This window comes from Barbus barbus, assembly GCF_936440315.1.
Source record: "Barbus barbus genome assembly, chromosome: 8".
Taxonomy (NCBI): Eukaryota; Metazoa; Chordata; class Actinopteri; order Cypriniformes; family Cyprinidae; genus Barbus; species Barbus barbus.
The window spans coordinates 24,553,437-24,577,457 of record NC_136736.1 but is presented as its reverse complement, the minus strand read 5'-3'; the positions used below and the strand labels follow the sequence as shown (position 1 = coordinate 24,577,457).

General features: G+C 37.9%; 1 protein-coding gene across 2 annotated transcripts in view; it reads left to right on the top strand.

The window, feature by feature from the left end:
• The window catches only part of LOC306873875 (protocadherin Fat 1-like), a 93,684-nt gene that overhangs the window by 35,792 nt on the left and 33,871 nt on the right, over nt 1-24,021 (top strand). For both annotated transcript variants that reach the window (XM_079423392.1, XM_079423393.1), the window contains exons 4-7: nt 2,904-2,965; nt 11,105-11,434; nt 11,992-12,202; nt 13,858-13,997. In XM_079423392.1, the coding sequence (XP_079279518.1) occupies nt 2,904-2,965; nt 11,105-11,434; nt 11,992-12,202; nt 13,858-13,997 (743 nt within the window). The remainder of the gene's footprint in view (nt 1-2,903; nt 2,966-11,104; nt 11,435-11,991; nt 12,203-13,857; nt 13,998-24,021) is intronic.

The following is a 24,021-nucleotide window of genomic DNA, read 5'->3' as shown; positions in this document are numbered from 1 at the left end:
AACGTGTGCGAGACCCTTAATGAGGAATGTGGGGTCTCGGTCTCAGATACGAGGTGTTGCATTCCTGCCCGCTAAACGATACCTCTTCTAAAGTCCATCAATGGCCTTCCGTCTGAGCAAGGGAGAGTTCAAGAGAGCCAGAAAGAGAAAATAGCGCTTCTTTTTTCTCCCAAGCTAAATTTTTTAGAGGAAAGGGCAGAGTGTAATTTACCCAGACACTTGGATGCTCTTTTTTTTTTTGCTGGTTTCTTTCTGATTTTATCCTTTTCTTTTCTCCAGAGGCAGTGTGGTGGCGCTATCATTATATGCCAGATTTCACTATGTGTTTACTGTAGGAGTTCAGTGGTTAGCAGAGGCGATTTTAGCCGAGGGTCACGCGCTTGTGCTCAGCGAGACATGCTCGAACTTTAAGTACCTCAGGCTACACAGACAGATCAAATAATGAAATCTTTGGGCAAAATTCATTTGCTTTCTCAGAAACAATGAGGGTAAACATCATCTGACGGCTAATGAAATGAGATTCCTGCAAACAGGACACGATTCATCCCAGTCCCCACTAATCTTCTTAACTAGCATTCCTGGGTCGACTAACTTTACCTGAAAAGTACCATACACTCTTAAAAATAAAGGTGCTTAAAATGTTCTTCACAGCGATGCCATAGAACAGGGGTGGAGAACATCGTCCTGGAGAGCTGCAGCCCTGCAGAGTTTTGCTTCAACCCTAATCAAACACACCTGAACAAGCTTGTCATGGTCTGAAGAGTTACTAGGAAGCTACAAGCAGGTGAGCTTTTATTAGGGTTGGAGCTGAACTCTGCAGGGTTGCGGCTCTCCAGGACTGGAGTTCGACACCCCTGCCATAGAAGAACCATTTTTGGTTCCACAAAGAATCATTCAGTCAAAGTTTCTTTAACCCTCTGGAAACCATCTCTTTCTTACCTTTTTATAATCTGAAGAACCTTCTTTCACCACAAAAAAACCTTTTGTGAAACAGAAAGGTTCTTCAGATGTTAAAGGGTCTTTTATGGAACCATACAAAAAAAAGGTTCTTCTATGGCATCATATAGCACCTTTATTTTTTAGAGTTTACACTATTAAAAATAAAGGTTCTTTATTGGCATAGATGGTTCCATGAAAAACTTTCAACATCCATGGGACCTTTCTATTGCACTCTATAGTGGAAAGTGTTCTAAGATTATAAAAATGTTCTTGACACTAAGAAAAAAAATGGTTCTTTTAAGATATGTTCAGGGAAAGGTTCCAGGTTTTTGGAACCTTTTTTTAAGAGTGTTAACCAGTATAAACCAGTATGGAAAAAAACACGGTTTTGGTTATTCTTTCTTTCGTTCCTTAATTTGATTTATTTTCTTTCTTTTTTTAGTTCTTTCTTTCTTTCTTTCTTTCTTTCTTTCTTTCTTTCTTTCTTTCTTTTTCTTCACATTTGCTCTTGCATCTCCCAGCTTCAACGTCCTTGTTTTTCTTTTTCCAAAAATGGCTGAACTGTAATTTTCTTTGGCCACGCTTAGCCCGCAATGCAGTAGACCAGTTTTTTTGGCCGGGGAAGAAATGGATTGTGGGTACGAACACGGGTGTCTTTTTAGCAGCATGTTCTTAAGGTCCTTCCAGCAGCCGTACACCTCAGCATTACACACATATGCTTGCGTGTAATGATATCTAGGGGAAGGAGGTTAATTTTAGCTGAGAGATATGTTTTAGCTCAATATACATCCGTTGTATGCAATATATATTCATGAAATTGTATTCAGTTGAGGAAAAAGGAAGAGTCATATCTGCGTATTCTGAACACCAAAACTTCTGGGAGACACTTAAAAGCTCCCTAACTTCGGTTAATTCAAAATGTCAGCTAAATATTATAACTTTTTAGTCTAACAGTGCAAAAAGTTCCTGTTAATTCCTATAAAACAACCCTATTTAAAGTCCTTTTCCATTCCCGTCAAGTTCTTGGTCTATAAATGTAGCTTTGCCTTTAATATAACATTTTAAAGTGCAGAGATTTTGATGACTGCCCGCATTCAGAGTTTATTTTCATTCCCATGTATGACTGCAAACGTAAAAGAGAGAGAGATGGTTTGCAGCCTAGCACAGTTTTGAGCAGGAGCAGGAGCCCGTGTTGCGGCCGGGCTATTTCTGCTGCTTGCATGTGCGCCATTGATGGCTTCTGGTTTCGGAAATCCTTTTTCTGCACTAATCAGACGCGGTGCGGTCTGCAGGCATCTCTAGTGTGGCCGAGGCTGGCAACGTCTGCCGTGCTCTCTGCCCCATCTAATGTACAATTATACTGACGGAGAAACACAAGTCTGCTTATTATCTGCAATCGAGACGCTCTTTACAGAAATGTGTGCTCATTTGCATTGTTGTTCGATCTCTGTCTGCCTGTTTATACTCTCTTCACTGGGTTCGGCACTTGAATTCACTTCCAATTGGATTTTCGTTGTGCTCAGATCTTATTTTCCTGTAAAGTAAAGCTCTTGAGAGAACTTTTCTAAAACCCACAGAATCACCCACACCTACTAACAGATTCACATATGGAGTAAATGCTCATCATTTCAGTGCTTGAAGCTGTTTATTAACAGCATTGTGTGTTTGGTTGAAGGTAGTTTCTGAGGTTTGTGCTGTCTGTTTTCAGGCTGTGCTTAAAGTGTGGTTGTTTGTTCAGCTTTAAAACAGTCCTGACACAAGCACAACGCCCTCTCTGCAGTTCTTTGCAGCTGAATCTGTGGTATTTAACATTTGCGTATGTGTGTGTATTTACTTCACAATATTGCACCCAGAAGATAAATAAATCTGACAAAACCCTTTTTAAAAATGTCTGGGTATATTCTAAAATATTGTTAAGATGTTACATTATAAGGTGGTTATTAATTGTGTTCATGTGTTTGCAGGTCTGGTAACCACCACGTCTCGGAAGCTTGACAGAGAACAACAGGATGAACATATTCTGGAGGTAAAAACATTCAGATACATCCACTGAACACAACACTCCTTAGAGCAGACAATCCTAGAAAGTTAAGCTATATGTACAGCTTCTGTGGTATTCTTCTGATATTACCACCAAACAAGAGAGAGAGAGCAAGAAAAAAATTGTATTATATAAAATGATATTTTTAAACCTAAAAATATTGATATACGCTACCATTTAAAAGTTTGGGTTCAGTAATATTTTTTTTTAAAGAAGTCTCTTATAACAACCAAGACTGCATTCATTTGTTCAAAAATACAGTTGTATTAAAAAAAAAACAGTAATATTGTTAAGCAGCATTGCAATTTAAAACAACTGTTTTCTGTTTTAATGTAATTTTACATGTAATTTATTCTTGTGATGACAAGCATTGTCACATGTTTCTTCAGAAATCATTCTACATATGCTAATTTGGTGCTCAGGAAACATTTCTAGATATTATCAATGTTGAAAACAGCTGTGCTGCTTAGTGGTCAACCGATATATCGGCCGATATGTGGCATTTTTCAAATATTCGACGCAGGACTTTCATTTTGACGGCACTGAGAACGGCAGCGTCTGAGCACACAGCGCTCACATTCTCCCTCTTGGTCGCTGTCATCGTTAACAGTTCTTTCTAATACGGATAGAAGTCTGTCTAATGATCAGATGGAACTGTTAAACAAAGGAATTAAAATGTATGCAAAAAAGTATTATAACGATTGCTTTTATATTATTAGTAATAGAAAGGCCAACATTATAATACTTTCTCTTGCCGTCAGCATTTAGCAAATATGCATTTACATAATTTAAACAAATCTTTGAATATCTAATGAACATTTAATTTCACAAACCTTGCAAACTTTAAATCCAGCTGTGAGATCTTATAAAGTTTGCGTTTGTATCCTGCATGATCGTGTGCACTCTGCCTGACGGTCGGTCCGTGTGAATTGAATGCGGACAGCTTCACTGGAGACGCGCGATCCACAAACTTTAAACTCGTGATTTAAAATTATGCTGCGCTTATATACATTACCCCACTGTCATATTCATGTCATTTTCACTGTGTGCTGTATGTAAAATGACTGTTACCTTGGCTTTATTAAAAAAATATTATTCCCAATGCACACAATCTTCCCAGAGTACTGAGTGCCCTGTTGGTTACAGTGATTACTTACTTTATATTTTTATTAAATATTTATTTATTTGTGAAAAGTACTTTGTCATCTGAAGTGTATGTTGATTTTACACATTTATTTTTTAATCCATTTTCAAATGATTTCAAATTTCTTAAATATTAATTAAAATAAATCAAATTAAAGTGGCTTTATCTTGGCCATCGGCCAGCCTGCTTTCCAAGATTTCGGCATCGGCTGTCAAAAAACTAATATCGGTCGACCAATAGTGCTGCTTAATATATTTGTGGAAACTGTAATATATAGAAATAGAAGGAATAGAAGTTTCAAAAGAACAACATTGAAATATGTATATTTTTTCCCTTCACTTTTATTCAGTTTAATGCATCCTTGCTGAATTAAATTATTTCTTAAAAAATTCTTACTGACCCCAAACTTTTGAACTTTAGTGCATATTAAAATATAATTTTATTTTTAATCTCTTTTGTATTTTCTGGTTGAAATTTAACCTAGAATGCTGTTTTAAAGAGAACTCCTTGGGAGAAAAGGAAACAAATAAAAAAAAAAGAGGAAAACAGTTGAGTTAAAAACTTTTAGCCTTGACAGTTTAGACCCAAGGCACAAGCCACCAAACTAGACTGCGCACGTGAGCAGACTGCATTCTTCCCCCTCCATTCCTTCCAAAGTGCTTCTGAGGGGATTTAGATATCCGGTGTGTGTGGAGGGTAGGTGTGTGTGTGTATATGCATGTGGGGGTTTGCCTTTGTTCTCTCTCAGTGTACCATCTCGGGATTAGGCAGGCCAGAACAGGAAGCGTCACCCTGCCCAGCTAAAGTTTACACTTGTGGATTTTAATTGAGCTGCAAGCTTCTATCACCCTCTCTCTCTCTCTCTCTCTCCCTCTCTTTCTCAATATCTCTTTAGCACCCATCTTCGTCAAAAACCCAACCGCAGTTTGCTGATACTTCAAGTTGTGTACAGATTGATTATATTTTAATTATCGTTATAGATTCAAATTCAGTTCAAACCCTGTGGCATCTCATTTAATTTGGCAAATTTGCACCAGCCCTTATCAGTTCTTTTATGCCCATTTCTGTGACCCTAATTGTATTGTAAATGACAGGAGGGATGCGGACAGGAAATAAAACCAGGGAGGATGGTACACCCTGCAGAATACGCTTATCCAGTGTCTGTCCTCCCTTCTTCTCTCCATGCCTCAGTGATGTGGGGAGCTCCTCTTGACTTCAAAGCAAAGCTTGCTGACCGATAGATGGTAGGCTTGTAATTAGCTAATGCCAACAATTCAGCTAAATATTAGTAGTGCCAAGATCCCCTCAAGGTTAAATCTGTTCCTCTGGTTTTTAATTAACTAAGCTTTTTTTTTTAACTGTCGAGATTGGAGTTTGGTGGTGCGTGTAGTTTCATTCGACTTGGATGCCATATATTAGCTGTCTTAAGCGTAAGGAGCTGTAAGGAATGCTTTTCATTTGACATTGTCTTTTACCCTTTTAATTGCACTTTTAAATAGAAAAGCGAAACTGCATAAATTGGTAGCCAGCCCTGACTTTAAACCATATTTATTAGGGATGGGACGATACAACTACCTCCCGATTCGATACTATCATGATACTTGGGTGGCGATACGATATGTATTACGATTTTTTTAAAGAATTTCGATTCTACAAGTATTGCGATTTGATATTGCTATGTGTTGCGATTTTAGTTTTTAACTCTAGACAATGGGAAAAAGTTGAATTATACACTTACTATACAGACAAAACAAACATCTTAGCAGTCACTATTGCGATTCAATATTACAATTTATTGTGATTTTTGTTTGCTTATTAAAGACTAGACAATGGACAATAGTTGATTATTCCCTTAAAAGAGACTATATGATGAGTCATATTAACAAAAACAATATATCACATCTTTGTAAACTTTTATTTCAGGAGCATACACATACACAGTGTATATTTAAAGTACCTTGACCCATGAAACTTTCAAGTACTAAACCCTGAACTTGCACATAAATATAATAGTCAGATGTTTAACAAAATGAGCAGAAAAAATACTTTCTGAAATAAAATAAATTGCTGTGTACTTTGCATACAGTTTCAGTCATGTTTAGTCATGTTTTCCCGACAGTTGGGATTCAAAACGTGAAGGTGCAGAAAGAATTCCGGAAGAGGTTTGATCCTCTGCAGACTTTCAAATCGCTCTTGCGGTACTTTGATGTCATACGCTGATCGTCTGCACGGTGCTGCTCCAAGCCGAGCACACCTATACATCTCGCCCTCTGTTGGAATTACAAAGCGCTAACCCCACCACCTCTTGGGAAAAATTAAATAATGAAAAAAAACATAGATTCTGAGGTAAACCAATCGATTTAAATCGTTTTAAAAAGAATCGCGATAGTTAGGTGAATCGATTTTTTTCTCCCACCCCTAATATTTATTGTTTCCATGGGTTTATGCACCTTTTTTTAACACAAGAAGCCTTGCACACTGTAACCTGAATTTGCTCGAAATTGTCATTCGCGTCTAGTTTTTTTACCTGTACAAATGCAGTCCATTATGCTGCTTGATAGCGTGAGGTTTAAAGGGGTCATATGACGATGCTAAAAATAACATTATTTTGTGTATTTGGTGTAATGCAATGTGTTTATGCAGTTAGGTTAAAAAAGGTTAAAAAACACATTATTTTCCACATACCATACATTATTGTTGCTCCTCTCTGCCCCGCCTTTCTGAAACAAATCGATTTTTATAAAGCTGTGCTCTGATTGGCCAGCTATCTAGTGCGTTGTGATTGGATGAATATGATGGAAATGTTATGCACCTTACCATATTTGGATACACCGCGTCTCCACAACATGGCGGCAATGGCAACAATACTACAGCGAGAATGAAAGTTATGCCTTCTTTCTTTGCATAAACATTTGGGCGGTGTTATGCAAATCATCCAAAACAGTGATGTAGATATGTGGGGGCGTGTTTAAATGAGCCGTTTTAGGAAGCCGTAGACGAGTCTTAACTTTTATCAAGAATCTCTTTGGGTTTGACAGTTTAGTCTTTGCAACTTTACAGATCTTACAGATGAACGAACAGCTTGTAACACTCCAAAGACAAAGGAATACGTGAAATCGCATCATGTGACCCATTTAAAGCATACTTTCGGCTTGAGTACTAACCATCTTCCAAGAAGTTTGGTGTTTGGGAACAATTCAGTCTGCCTAGGACTTCAAGAGGTAGCTTGAGAGGTAGCCTGATCAAAAAGTAAGAAATAATTTAACATTTGCGTAGATTATTCACCCTATTTTTCAATGTGAAAGCAAGCTATTTTCTGAGAATGTGAGGGACTTCTGAATCATTAGCTGCTACAGGTAAATAACTAAAAAGTTAACAGTGCTGTAAACTGCAACAAAACAAAACAAACCAGTGCATCCATGAAAATATGATTGCACTTTCTATAGCATAAGCGAATGACACTGAAAGCCTTGCCCATTCAAGTTAAAAATGACCACGTCTGCTCTTACGTAAAAATTAAGATAGGCTTAGTTAGCAGGCTAATAAAAAAATGGTTAAACATAACATTACTAACACAAAGAGCATTTATGAACAAAATGTTTTGTTTCAAAATCTATAGTTTTGCTTTCTATACTCTTGTGTAATAAAAAATATTAATGGTCATGATAACAGTTCAGACGTAATCAGCAAGTGAATAGACTAGCTATTAAAAATTCTTTCTGCCAATAGAATCACTTAGAGGTCCTAGGCGAACTCAACAGGCACACTGAATTGTTCATTACAGCGGCCCTAAATTTATCCCTGCATCATTGCCACTAAAATAATATGAAAATAAATAAAAAACTGTCTAATACCTAGTCATGAAAACAGAAAGATCATAATGTGAATTTTGGATACATTTCTCACAACCTGTTTGAAGCAACTGTCGTCTTCTCTGTTTAAACACCTTCTGGGACTGTTATGATCTCATGCTTAATTTGATTACCGCGCTGCTTTAGATCGGCTGAGGGAAAGACTAATAAACAAGTGACCATCAGTCCAGTCACTGTTCACACGCATTCTTCTGGATCCTGTTTCTCCTTGTTTTTTTCCCGCACGGCTCTGGTGGCCCACTGTAGTAGTCATGACAACCCCGGCAATTTTCGTTTTTGGCCGGTATTTAGTCAGGGGTCCAGCATCAGGAAGTTCTTTATTGACATCTTCCCTCCAGGGGTCTTGTCTCACCCAGCCTCCCGCGCAGGAGTCTGGCTGTCTCTCTCCCTGGGGCAGTACAATCCTGCTGGGCACAGCACCTCAGGAGACGGGGGAATGAACTGGTGCTCGGGGGCTCTCTGAGGTTAGTTGGAGGCAGCCCATGCTTGGGGGGTGGGAGAGGCAGTTATACAGGGCCAGGGTGAGGGCATTTGAGTGTGTATGTGTGTGAGAGATATATGGGAGAGCGCCCTGCACAATTTTACACACACTTAAGAGCTAGGAAGGAAGGTGTAAGGTGCAAAGGGAGGGAAATTCGAGAAAATAAAGAACAGAGAGAGAGAGAGAGCTACTCTGGAACATGTTGAGGCATGCACAGCACGTCAGAGAGTCTGCCCTGTTGCTCTTTGAACTTATAAAACCAAAGAGAAAAATATGCCACGATTCACTTAAGTTGATTTGCAAAGAAATTACATTTATTTCTGGGAATACACCCTGAGTGTCTGAAGATGAGGGCGCTGCTTTGCCAGTTTTCCAGGCATGTGAAATGTGTTACTACTAATGTTTAAAATGCTTGTACCTATTAGTGGTGATTTATTCCACTGACACTTTTGAATCTCACCTAAAAGATTTTTTCAGTTTTGGTCACTGATTCATTTACAGTACATTCTCTTTTTACAGATTACATTGTTACAGCACTATGTAGAGACAATTTTTTAGTATGTGTGTTATGAGTCATTGAATCATTCAACCAACACATTTGTTTTTTGTAACTCTGAACAGCAAACTACACATCCCCTTCTGTTTGTCCAGTCAGTCAGCAGAACCTCTTTCACAAACATGGTTGGTTTGGTTACCAAGTTCATTCAGATTTTTTTAATGAATGACATGGTAAGACATTCAGAGTCTACGTTATGAGTCAGCCCATAGAAATCAAAGATAATTGTCTTTGATTCAAGCTTGATTTTCACCCTGTGGACAATTCGACTCAGGCAATCATCACAGAAAATATATAAATCTAGTTATATAATTGATGTTCAAAGCAGACATGGTATTTTTATTGAATTGGAAATTTAATTTCAACTGTCTGAATTCTTTCCAGTTGCTAGAAGAAGTTTTAAAAAAAGCAGTGCATTGCAGGCATACAAACACAAGCTCGACTCAGGAGAGTGGACCGTTGGAGCTGACCGAGTTCCTTGTCTTCCTATTCAATTAAATATGTTTGGCCAACAGTTGGATGGCACTGGACAGCTTTGAAAACAAATACACATTATAGGTCTACTTGCTGTTCACACCAAAAGCTAATCTGCTTTTACAGAGTGTTGAACAGATGCTATTAAATGTCTGTGCCGGCCTTTTTTTTTATTTTATTTTTTATCTGCTTCTGCCGTAGACTGCAGTAGTTTTGTATTTTGCATTCAAAGCTACACAAGTCTACTGAGTTCATTAGCAGGAAATAGTGTGTATGTCTGCATCTCTGTGTGTTTGCATTCATCAGCTAATGCACTAGCGTACCATTAAGCCGCCTCAAACGTGCATTTTCCGAGATTAACTGAAGATATCCAGAGGAAATTAATGAGCTGGTTAACGGATACCAGCTGAGATTGGACACGGTGTTCTGTGCACGAGTATATGCTCAACAAACCACCAGCGTCTGCTTAATGCTGCCGTCTCTGCTTGTTTGGAACAGCTCCTGTACATATTACTGTTCATATTGTTGACAAAAGTGCTGTGCTGTTAAAACTTGTGTGCATTTTTGTTAACTTTTGATCTGTTCTTTTTTGGCTCTACAGTGTTCTTACAACACAACTGAACTGAACTGATCTACCGTCTTTTTGAATAATGTGAAGTAATAATTCCTAGGTCTGCAAACAACACAGTCAGATTAGACGATTGGACTAGCTTTGAGAAAAATCTAAATCACGTTAATTTTGAGGCTATATGTAACCTGTCTGGCTATCGCATTCATGATGATATTTTTCATCAGGTGTCATAAAAGAGAAATTATCTAGGAAAAATGTCATTCCACAATCATAAAGAAAAATGCATAACAGTCTGTTCTCACCCCCGGAAACCCTTCCCGCCTTTCCGCATGTCTCTGAAAAGATTGCTTGACAGCTAAGCACATGGGGAATTACTTCAATTTTGTCAGCCAATTGACTTGGATAGGAACACTTGCCCCCGTGTTCTGAACAGGAGATTTTTTTTTTACCTCTGAACGGCGATTGATTGAAGCTCTCGCTATAATGAAGGTTTTCAATCACTTGTGTCAGATATTCTTGAGTGTGTTCTATTATTGTCCCGTGCACCTCTCTTAGTACCACTCGTTTTGTCACTCTAATTGAAAATGTTCATTATGACATCGGCTCTCTTGGGTTTTGGGGTTATTCAACATGAAAGGAAAGAATGAAACTAGAACCGAGTGAATGAATCTTTCCGCCCTCTCGATTACAGGCTTTTCTATCAGCCCCCTGAAGCTTTCTACCCAAACAAATCAAACTTTTAAGAAGGGATGTTCAAAAGTACATATTTTCAAAACCAACTAGTCTGTGGGCTGTCTGAACAACTAGGCAACTAATTGGTCTGAAGAATACGCTCTATAATCTGTCTATCTGTCTGTCTATTCATCTATCCATCCATTGTTTGGTGTAGGATGTACTTTGTCATTGTTTATGACAGTTTTCGAGTGAAAATTGTTTCAAAGAAAATCTGTGAAATTATATTTATTAAAATATACTCCAATATTATTTTATTTACAAATTTGGATATTCTATATGCTTATGTTACAGATCACAGTATCTGATCAAGGCATTCCTGTGAAGTCCACTACCGTCCGTGTCATCGTCAAAGTCCTGGATGAGAATGACAACAAACCACAGTTTATGGAGAAAGTCTACAAAATCAAACTCCCTGAGCGCGAAAAGCCAGAGAAAGAGCGTGCTCTCAGGAGAGATCCTGTGTATCGTGTTATCGCTTCAGATCGAGATGAAGGGCCAAACGCTGAGATTTCCTACAGCATTGAGGACGGAGACGAACAGGGAAAGTTCTTCATTGAGCCCAAAACTGGCATGGTTTCCTTTAAGAAGTTTTCTTCTGCTGGAGATTATGATATCTTAACGGTAAGGACGTTCACATTTCTATAGCACATATTCTGTCATTTTATATTTGCACTCTTTGAAAGATTAGAAATGTGCAAATAGCAAGATATGAAAAACTGGATCCTTTTTATTGCGAATGTATTTGGTTACTAGCTTGAGTTACAGCGTTTGAGGAGGCCGTTATTTTGACTTGGAATGTAGAAACCTGAGCTCTCAGATTTGACACACACTACATTTTTCTTGGATGTCCCTTTGAAGGAAGTTTTACGAGTGGAAAGTGAACTTCCTGCCAGCCCATGTGGCCGATGACATTTTTTTGCCAGACCTCCCATTGTTTCATTACCTAACATCTGTCGCTTTCCAAAGTCACAGTGACAGGTGTTCTGATAGCATTCTGTATTTCCCGCATTTAGTAGTATCTCTCCCTGATTGGGCTTGAAGTGTGTCTTTTTGGTATCGCTAACAGACTTGCTCAAATTATAATTTTTCCCAATATTATTATTCCAAAGCCGTACTGTTATTTAAATTGCAGTTGTATTATTTTATTTGACATATTTTGTTTAACATTTATCCACCAGATTAAAGCAGTGGATAATGGTCGACCCCAGAAATCATCCACCTGCCGTCTACACATCGAATGGATCCCCAAGCCGGAGCCGAGCGAAGTCCCTCTGGCATTTGACGAGTCATTTTACTCATTTTCTGTCATGGAGAGTGACCCCGTGGCACACATGGTCGGGGTCATCACTATGGAATCTGTGGAAACACCAGTCTGGTTTGAAATAACAGGTATAGTGGAAGTAGATTTGGAAAGTTTGTTTTGTGTTGGTTTTGCCTTTACATACCGAAGCTTGGATTCTAATAAATGTCTTTGTCCGTTAAAAAAATTGTAACAAATTAAGATGATTAAATCTTCTAATGAGTCTCTTTGGAGGAAGTTTCTTTGCATGAAATAACCTCTATCTTTGTGTTTATCTTCTCAATAGAACTGTCATAATATGACTTAATAGTTTGCATCCTCTTCCTGTTCCTTTATCTTTTAACCAAACTTTCACTGACAACTTTTACTTTCTCTCTCTTTTCTGCTTCTTGATTTTGGAATGGTTTGGTTTCTTCTGCTTCTCTCCTCCTGCTTTCCTCCTCTTGTTTGTCTCCTTGCTCCTCTTCTTGGCTTTGGAAGAGGACATGGCGGCTAAAGAGCTGTTTTACATCATTCAGATGGCTTGCGACCTGAACTGCACTGCAGAAGGTATCTGCCGCAGATCTCCTAATTCTACTGTGTGGCCATTATGAGATCTGTCATGTGCTTTTGTACTCATGCTGTTGTGACTGTTTCACATTGGTTGCACCAGGTCCCAAGTGTTGATTCTCTTTCAAGTGCTTATGGGCTGGCAATGAAAGAGTTACATTTAGATCATTAAATCAAAATTATGTGTCTCTTTCCACTCTATGATATACATAAAGAGTAGCTTGTTTTCCTTGCCAGCCTATGCACTTAGTGTTGTTCACTTTGAAGGCCCAGTGCTCTCATTTTCTTTCATGTATGGTGTTTTTATTATTGCTATATTTGTGTTTGGTCATATAATCAGAAAAAAAACATACTGCTGGTGATTCAGTGGCTGCTGGCAAGATCAAAAAATGAAAGATGACTTATATATTTGTATAATGCGAATTAATGATAGCAAATTCACAAAAAATTGCAACATTGGCAATACTGTTGGTGTTTTTAATGCCATGCGGTTACTCTAATCTCCAAACGCAAATCTGTATAGGTCAAAGATGCTGCTGATTTATTTGCATATATTATTATATTTAATCTATTACTTTATTCCAGCTTTTACATACAATATCTTGAGCACACCTCTTTTATTAGGAACATGCTTTTTTAATTTCTGTATTGAAATGTATTTTTATGTCTTTTTGAGGACATAACTATTAGTTTTCTTGATATAACGAACTTAAAGAAAGCTTCATTGTATGAGTCCTAATGTAAAGAAAAAAAACTCATTAAAGGAATGTAGTTCTTGCAACAAAACCTTCAGTAGTCTGGCATAATCTTTAATTATTATTTCTTAAAATATATTTTACAAATCTGCTTCACTACCTATTAATATTGTCAAATAATTGTGCAAAAAAAGGCAAAATTATGTGTGTTTTTTTTAACTACATTAAATATTTTTCTTCATTTTTTTATTGTGGACCCTGTATTATCTTGTGGGTTTTCACACACTTAGGCAGCAATAGAATGAATGTATTTCAGTCAGCCATCGTGGCATACACAAAAAGTGTGAAACAGTTGCTGCAAAACCACAAACGTGACACTCTGACTTTTGCCACCTGTGCCATTCTCTTTCGCTCTCTCCTGTCTTCAACTGCTTAACTTGTGATGATGGTCGTCTAATTTCCTGTCCATTTTGGTTGTGGTAAAAACCTCCTCTCAACAGGTGGTAATTCTGACAGTCGATTTGAGGTGGGGAAGGCGAGTGGGACGGTGATTGTGGCCCAAGCACTAGACGCAGAGCAGAAATCCCATTACAACCTGACGGTGGATGCAACAGATGGCACCAGATCTGTCAGCACGCAGGTAATTGAATTGCTAATGAAGTGTTTATGGAAGCAGAGCATTGTGTGTTCACCATAGAGGCCTGGGCTTCTTTTTTGAGATCACTATGAGGGGAAAAAAATGGCTTGGATTTTTTTGTATATGTATATTTAGCTGATGGCAAGGAAGGAAAAGCAACCCAAGCATTTCCAACTTTCCAAATTGAGTTCCCTTCTTTGGCTGCACTGTAGGTCCCAAAGGTCTTTCCTGAATAAGCTTCAGGATTAAAAAAGGAGCACAACATCTTGCTATTAATTCGGATGTAGATGAGTCAAGTGAAAGCCATTAATCCAAATACATGTTTTGCAATGATTTTTTGGAGTATATTTGGATATACGTTCTGTACAATTCCGTGTGTGCCAGGTTTTAAGCTGTTCTAGGAAAAAGGTTCAAACTAGCAAGCTTTAGGCAATTTTTCTGGTTAGATTCAGGTTGGCTATTGTAGACATTTTTTGATGTCTGAAGGTTCCCTAAATGTTCTTCAAATACCTCACGTCACAACATGCTGGCAGACATTCCTTGGCCTGTTGGACGGAGAGTTTTTGGCCAGGGTTCCTGAAATCTTCCATTGTCTCATTCCTGGAGCGTGCGAGGAGGATGAAACCGTCTGGCTCCTGCATTTTCATTTTGCTTTCTCTGACAGTCTGACTGTCTTTCTTTAATTCAGTTATATGTTTATCCCATGAGAACATTAACCACACCTTTCAATAATGTGCATTATGAAGTTGATTCTGCAAGGTTTTTCAGACTTACTGTCAGTTTATTTCGAACTCTGCATTTGTAATATAATATATTACAATATCATAATATATTAGGGCTGTCAGTCGATCAAATTTTTTAATCTAATTACATGATGTGTTTAATTAATCGCAAAATAAATTTGACTGTGAAAATACCCAGAAAAGATTATTTAAAGCTATTTTTGTGTTAAATGAGGAAGTATCAAGTAGCTAGACATTACAATTTGTAACTTTAGAACTAAATATTTTATTTGATTCAACAAACATTTTGGCTACAACAGCCTAACATAAACTATGGAACATAAATGGGCCTTTGAATCATTGGTTCACACGATTCGTTCAAAACACGGATTCAGTCAGAAACTAAACACCGCTGTGTTGCTCGGAGACGCGCAACAACTGCCATATGTTCTCTGCAAAATTAAGCAAAAACACATAATATTGTGTTATATGTTATATATAACACAATATCAACTTCTTATTTACTGAACTGTTGTATAAAATCACAATTAAACTCGTGATATTCAGGACAAAATTAGCACTCGTGTGATATTGCTCTCCCTGCTTGTGTGATATTGCTTATATGATGTAAATATGAGACAAAAACTCATACAGGGACATTTTTTTGCTCCAATATTTAGAATTTCAGGGCATAACTGCATTTATGGAGTTGTTGCCTACATCATATTTGTCAACAGTCAAATATATATATATATGTAAGATGATGTACAGGTCTGGGACGGGGCCAGTGTGTTAACTGCGTAAAAATATTTGAATTGCATTATTTTACTAATTAATTAAGTTAACGCTTTAAACTGACAGCCCTATATGTATTCTTCTTTAACTAGAAGATTAAGCCGGCAGATTTATAGTGGTCTATGGGTGGATTTATAGTGGTATAAGTGTAAAACACATTGCCCCTGGTCGTCTCTACATAATTTATGTCATCTCCAAACAGGTTGTACTGTTTATGTGCTGATTTCCTGTTGGATCGAGAATAAATCTTTGCATATGGTCCTAAAGAGGTCACTGAAGAGCGGGGCTCTCTGGTTGAGGGCCGTGTTTGTGCCCTCACTCTCTCGAACAGAGCCTGCATTGTGACCGCCTCCCCAACCCCCCTCCCAGGATATGTTTAGGCAACACTGTCGGAACTCTCTTGTGATCAAGCAGACCACTGTAGCCAATGATACCACCACACACATACATTCCTGCACGCCAAATTAACCGCCACGAATATCCTGAACTGAAGCCCCCACCATCCAACTCTCTCTTCCTCTTATTGACGAAATTTCCAAACACAAAGACAGTGACATGACACTGTGAGGCTTTGCGCTGCAGCTCTTCAAAGCGTCTCTCGGTCAGCCCTGCTTAGCTAAAGCCATTGTAGGGCCTTAAAACATTTCAAGTCGAATCAGTTACAGTTGTCACATTCACAGGGCACAGAGTGCAGATTTCAGTGCCCTGCATCTGGCTTTGGCTGGTCCTGCTTGTGCACACATTTTTGCGGTTTGTGACTCTTTTGTGTTGGGTTTATCATGCTGATGTGGTTATAATCATTACTGCTTGAGGTTCAGTTGAATTTGTTGACCTATGAAGATGGAAGCTTTGATAAGAAACATTAAACTGGCTCTAGATCAGTGATCTAGATCAGTCAGCTGATCTGCTCTTAGTCTCCTGTAACAAAAACTGATATTAAGTTCTTTTGTAAGTATGAAAATCAACAACAGACAAGCTTTTGAGTGAATCTCAAAACAAATATGGTTTTTATTTCACCCCATAATCAAAGGGAAAAGCATAATTTATATTTTGCATTAAAAAAAGAAGAAGAAAATATGGTCACACGCTTTAGTTTGGGGACCAATTTTCACTATTAACTAACTATTAACGACACTTTTGCCTTAATAAACTCCAAATTAGCTTCTTATTAATAGTTAAGTTTAGGTATGGGGTAGGATTAAGATATTAAAGTATGGTCATGCAGAATAAGGCATTAATGTGTGCTTTACAAGTACTAAAAAGCAACTAATTAAGAGAGAGAATTGATCCTTAAAATGACTGAAAATGTATTCATTTGACTTTTCATTACTATAATGTCTGTGTTTTTTTAATCTTAATAATATCGTTCATAATATGAGATTTTTTTGCATGATACAGATTCTTTGACACAAGTAAATTTCATTAAAGAGAATTTTCAATAAAATAATGTGTGAAAATCATATTATTTTTGCAAAATATTAAATATAATTATAATAAAAATGTTTTTTTTCTTTTTCTTTTTGTGGTGAAATATGACCTGGAGATTTTCTTCTAATTGATACTATAAATAAAACCCCTATTCACTTTCAGACTCTATAGCTTGTTTTAACATTTTCCAGGTGTCTCAGTACTGGTCTAACTACTAGACTAGGAAAGACAGTTTGTTTTTCCCTTGCAGGCGTTCTCGGTACATTAGACCACCCTGACAGGAGTTTTCAGTCTGTTGGCTAATTAGTAATGACAAAAGTCAGTTTATACTCAACACTTTCAAATACCTCTGTAAACACTCAGGCAGGTGCTAGAAAGAAAACGAGGCCAAACGAACAAATCAGGCAAATATTTGACCTTTAAAACATTAAAGAGACAATATTAAACACACGCCTGCAGGCTTTCATCTCGCCTTACAAAGCAAGAGAAAGATGGATGAGTAATATAACCCATTTGAAACATGTTTCATCTTTGATTTCTTCATTGACCAACTAATGAGTTTGGAACCCTGTTGTATTTGGATGCAGCTGTTCCAAAGCAAGTGCTTCTCATAGCCAAAGTCAATTTCAGCATGTGATCCAGCGAGTATATCTGCAACAATATCATGCACCAGTTGTGTTTGAAAGAAAACACAGTCTATTTTTGGTGAACAATTGTTTTGTTTTGTTTTTATTAAAATGCAAACTGAAATACACGAAAAAAGAATAAAAAAAATATGAAATAAAAATAACACATGAATACAAAAACTACACATCAAAGAGAAGAAATAAGATAGTAGAAGACCAGATAGTTGTTATGGACAATGGTCTGAATGATTGTTCGGAGAAAAGAGCAAACAACTGAAGCAGAAACAAGAGAATAATCAGTGGGGAGAATTACTTTTCACAAGGGATGTACAGGCAATTCTGTCAGCATTATCACCATTTCTGTCCAAAATGAGAACATTCAAATCTCTTCAAACAGTTATCAAAACACCCCTAGTTTCTCTATCAGTCGCAGCAACAGAGACCACCTTGTAATATTTACCATTGCATCCATAAACACCATCCTTCCACAAATGGGCCTCCTGGACCAAAGCAATGTCAACCCTCTTTCGCCGCAATAGTTCTAAAAAACTTGAACGTTTATGGGGGCCATTTAAACCATTGACATTACAACCTAGTATATTGATTTCAGTCATTACTATCAAATAAGTGAACTGAACAAATGAGAGAAAGTAATACCACTGCAAATGAATTAACTCAAGTTTGCCTTTAAAAAACCATTAACATAAAGAAAACCCACCCCATAAAACTTTACAGACTGGGGTGAAAACCCCAAGCTGCCGCCCTCCCCTGTCTTAATCAGTGACACTAACATGACAGCCAGTACCATTCTTTAGAACACCGCCATTAGCCCTATTATAAGAGAACAGAATAACTTTGAATTCACACGAGTAAGTGGGGTTAAAAAATAAAAAAGGAAAAAAAAAAGAGCATACTCTCTATAACAAGGAAACAAACATAAATAATTGCATCATGTACACTGAAAACTACATTAGTGATACCAAGTTTCCTATCTTACATGAAGAACTGCCAGTAGACGATTATCACATGAAGATCTAGATTAGAAAATCAGAAGTCGAGTCACTCGGTATTATCAAACCCTTATCCATCCCAGGAGAATGAGGATCGGGAATGGAGCTCAGGAATTGACGCGCTTCGTCCGGTGAGTGCACTAGTTTGGTCTCGTCGTGTTTCATGAACGAGACCAAGCGTAGACTTCAGCGTAGCAGGATACTGAAGAAAGGTCTGCAGACCTGCCTCTTTCAATTCCTTCCCTACTGCACTGAAGGAGCACCGCTTCTTTGCCGTCGTGGGAGAGAAGTCGTGGGAAGAAGCTCAACATCGCACCATCACCCGTTTTCACAGGACCTGTGCTTCATTTAGAATCAAATTCCTGCCGTTGTAGCGTAACAGTTTGAAGAGAAACACTCGCGGTTTGGAGTGATCTGTTGGGAGCTCTGGAGTAAACTTGATGCGTGCCTTCGATCTCGATATCTCTGCCCGCAAGTGATGGGATCCAGATCGGCAGAGACCGTTTCAGAAAGCCAATCAGGTCATCCTTCTCGGCCCCTTCAGGTTTTCCCAGCAGGCGGAGATTACTGCATCTGCTAAGTCACTTGCTGCTCGAGGGCATCCAAACACATAGTGTGTTCGCCGATCACTTTTTTCTGCTCTCTCTGTTCCCCGATTAAAAAGTCAACTTTGGAGCATATATTCTGGATTGTAGTCATGTGAGAGGCGAATTCGGTGTGCATTGCTGCTAATTCAGCCTTCAAAATGTCCTCAAATCGCTTTATAATGACCGCCATATTGTCTTCAATGTCGGCTCGGCCCACAATCAGAATGATGGTGAAAGATAAGCGAGTTTCCGACTGTGTGACATCTTCAGAGAACCGGCAAACGAAAAACCTACCCCAAATGTAAGAAAAGAAAACGAACAAAAGTAAAAGACGGGTTATATACACGGAGCTCAGCTAATGTGCGTCTTGGCTCATGAAATTGTCATGTGATCCCCGAAAGAAAACACAGTCTTAAACAGATTACAGCTGACAAGGAGGGGCTTTTATTTATTTGTATGAATTTGTTATCCTTGCAACCCGACTAACTCACATTTTTAATCACAAATCTGCATTCAGGCTCTGCTTTTGCCTTTGTATGTCTAGTGACCCTCTCCTGAAGCGATTCGCTCTCTCCTCTTCGTGGAGCCGCATATCTTTGTTTAAATCAAAGTCATGTGTATTCCACATGGGCTTGCCAGACCTTCTCCATGCTCTATTTTCATTGTTTTTGCCATTTATGTCCACACTTTTTATCTTTCTTTCACCCTAATCTCAACAAAAGCACCACATTTCAGACAGGCAATGAGGGATTATGGTTATTTTGTAAGGGAAGAAAAGAATGCAAAGGGGGAGGAAAATGTATGCTAGGTGTAATCCCATTTTAGGCATTCTGAGAGAATGTGTGGCAACTATGTGTTTGCGACTGTGCCAAAGTCATTTTCCCAAAGACATGTCACATACAAAGAAATATGGGGATCTGGGTGAACAGTGCCCATTTGTGCCTGTGATTTCTTACTCTTGTTTTGAGGGAGCGCTCTTGAGAACAATATCCATCATTGAGTTTTTCCTTAGACGAAAATGATTGGATAACTCAAGGCTCTACTTACATTTGCGAGTGAAAATTACTTTGCGAATGTGAACATTTTTTTGTTGTAACATTGCAAATATGTTTACTGCGACTTTTGGTCAATTTAATCCATCCTTACTGAACAAAAGTATCTGTTTTGCAGAAGAAAGTACTGACCCCAACCTTTCAGAACAATAACTGTGCACACCACAAATACCTATGTCCCTGGTGCAATAAAGATGTTAAATCCAATAAATAGCATGCATGTAATTGCATAAGAGAGTTTTCAAGGTATGTGCATGCTTGTGATTTAGTAACACCCTGCTTGAGACAAACATTTAGGCGTTTAGGCGGCCATGAGGGTCAACATTATAAATCGGCTGAGCAAATTGGATTACAGCTGCAAAACGAAACAACTTTCAAAAAGCCTAAATTGTGACCAATTTTAAAATGCAGTTAAGTCTGAAGTCTAAAATTACATCTCTTGCTAAAAGTAGCACTGGTATGTTCCACGTTGCTGTTGTTGTTGCCCATACTGTATATATATATATATATATATATTATTGCATCTGAGATGTCTATCGGATGTCCATGTGTGGGAGGTAATGCGTTTGCATGCATAGTGTAAGTGGTAGGAGTTTATAACAGGAATTTCTCTTCAATAATAGGCTGCTAGCTTCTGTAATAGCCCCCCTCAGGGACCATCTGATGTATGTGTATATATGCTGTATATATATATCACTTTCACACATACAGAGCTCATTTTCATATAGTGTTACAGTCCTTTCTGCTTTTCTCACTCTCTTGGTTTTACTTCTTGTGCCTCACTTCTGTTCCTCATCTTTCTCCTCTTTCACACGCGCATCCTTCTTCATCTGTCATTCACACTCTCTGATCTTTTCCTTTAATCACTCCCTCATTCACCACTTCCCCTCGAATCCCTACATCTGTCCTTCTTTCTCTGTGTGTGTTAGACATTAGTGGAGCTCCTTTGAGTTGTTTCCCTATACATTTACAGTACAGTCATGAAGCCTGTTGTGCTGATTCTAAAGCATCATTGAAAGCAGGTAGGATATAAACAAATACAAGCTACTAGCTTCATCTATTTACACCGGTGCTTTCAGTTGACTGTCTGTGCTGGCATGAATTACAAAAAAAAGCCAGGCTGCCAGGGCCAGGCGGCACATCTCCAGGGTAAGGTGTGAGAAAGAAGGCAAGAGAAGAGAGAAAAAAGGCAAAGATTTCTCTTCCCCGACCTTTGGCATTCGATAAAACCAAACATGTTCTTCAGGGACAGGGGACGTGCTGATGCTGTCAGGACAAGTGTGAGTGTTGCCCACATTCACACACCCACATGGGCTAATCTTGAGCTGAGAGCAAGTGGCAGCTAACAGCTAAGATTTTTTTTCAATTTTATTTCTGCCTTTATTTGTCTAACATGGTTGAGAAATATATGTTCCAAAGAGAAATAAGGATTTTACAGCAATTATGTTTTATGAAGTATTCAAAACTATTACAAAAGCAAATAGTGAATCAGCATAATTTTAATTTTAAAGGGGTCCTATTATGCGTTTTCATTTTTTGTATTTTAGTCAGTGTGTAGTGTGTATGTTTGGGCATAAAAAGATCTACAAAGTTACAAATCTCAAAGTCCACTCCAAAGGGAGATGTTTCGTTTTTAAAAAATACCTTTTCAAGAACTACAACGAATGGCTCGTTTGGACTACAAAGTTGTTTTCCTGTATTTGTGATATCACAAAAATAAATCCCGCCTACGGAAATTAGATTTTGGATGTCATTTTCATTTCGTCTTGCATGTAATGTCTGATAAAGCAGCGTTTGTGAGCGGAGCGCTGCTTTGTGTACAGCTTACCGTGTGGGGTCTGTAAGATTTTATTTATTTTTTAATTGTAATGTTTATAAGAAATGTTTCATCAGCACCAAATCATCATATTAGAATGATTTCTGAATAATCGTGTGACATTGAAAATTCAGATGCTGAAAATTCAGCTTGTCATCAAAGAAATACATTGCATTTTAAAAGCATTAAATCATTTACACACTGTGTATTTCTTAGTGACCGCACTGAGAAATGCCTGAAGAAATGCTTATTTAGAAGACCTGCATCTTCTGTAATTGAGCCCTCAGAAATGTATTGAACTATATTATCAATTACGATTATGTGCACATGTATAATATATTGATAGGTTTTAATGTATTTATATTTATTGACATATGACAGTAGCACAGTCACTCATCCCAAGTTTAGGGTATATGAGAATCTCAGATGTTTGTAAATATGATGCAAATACAATGCAAATAAAGCATAAGGCTTTCTAGATGGTGCACTTTTTATGGTTGCTGCTAGGTAATTCATTCATTCATTATAACTCTGTGATATACCAGAACTGTCCCACATATTCCAACTTTCACTCCCGACCAGGCGCTTGAAAACATATGTGACTAGTGGGACACATATGTGGCCAATCCATTTGTGAGGATTCTGGTTTGAATCAGTGGATCCACGGAGCTGTAAGCTTTTGTTTGTTTTATGTAAAACAGCGTCCCCTGATGGCTGGCATGTATGTCTAACTCTTAACGATCCAATGCATTTCACCTTCTTTGTTCTCCATCCTGGCTTTATAAAGCATGTCTGATTGTATGAAGACAGATCATTTAAGCACACACTCATTTTACACATCAACTCTAACTATTTTGGTTGTGTTGAGTGTGGAGCTTCCTGTCCACTCACTAATCATCACCCAGAATGCAAATAAATGGATGGTCGACTTTGATAAAAAAAAAAAAAAAAAGATGATAAATGAGTCAACACAGTTGATGGGTTTTTTTGTTTGTTTGGTTTTTTTTTGTCTCAGAATGACAGCTCATAAATGATATTACTGCATTAGCCTATGTACAAGAAGTGTGTGTATTGAGAATTGCTAAAAAGTCAAAACACTCATAAGTATGCAGTGGAATAACCTTGGCATTTCACTCACTGCAGGACTTTAAACTATTAATGAAACACATCCTTGTGCATTTATGATACAATAATTTGTAACCAAAGAAAATGTCAACATGCAGTGTAATCAGAACCAGCCACAACTCATTTGAATTCATGCTGGGTTTTTAACATTCATTGCTGAATGTAAGTCATAAGTAACCAGGCCTTTAAATGATTACAGGTTTGATCTGGTTAATATCAAAGCAGCTGTGTTAAGAGTTCTAAACCCCTGAGGTCTAAGATGGCAAACATAAGTTCAGTGTCATGATGTGCCATTTTTTTTCTTTAAATTGACTAGTCTGTGTATAGTCTGAACAACTAGTAGTTGACTAATATGTGTTAAAGAAGCGCTTAATATATGAATCATGTGAACTTAATATTGATCAGACAGCGCAGCATTATATTTAATGTGGTAACTGACAGATATTCAGACAACTATAACACTTCATTCAACTTTGCGCTCAACCATTACAGTCCTCATAAACAAACAGAGACGTGCAGAATATGCATAACCTTGCTCACAGCAGGTTATTTGAAGTCTAGTAGTAATTGTCTAGAAATATATTGTTGAAAGCAATTCATTTGTTACAAAAGCTGTGCTTTCATGGCTCTAGTGGCGGAGCTTTAAAGAGAATGAATTTAGACACACAGCTTGGCTGTGAGGGTTTACCTGAGCTGATATGCACAGAGATGTGAGGTTTTGTCTTTTAATTCATCCTTTTTAAATAATTGGCAGTAACGTGTAACAAAAAATGGATAAACTCACTTGTCAACCTCATTAATCACTTGATGGTTGTTAAACTGGCCTGTCCTTACTGACCTGATGATCTCTCTCTCTCTCTCTATTT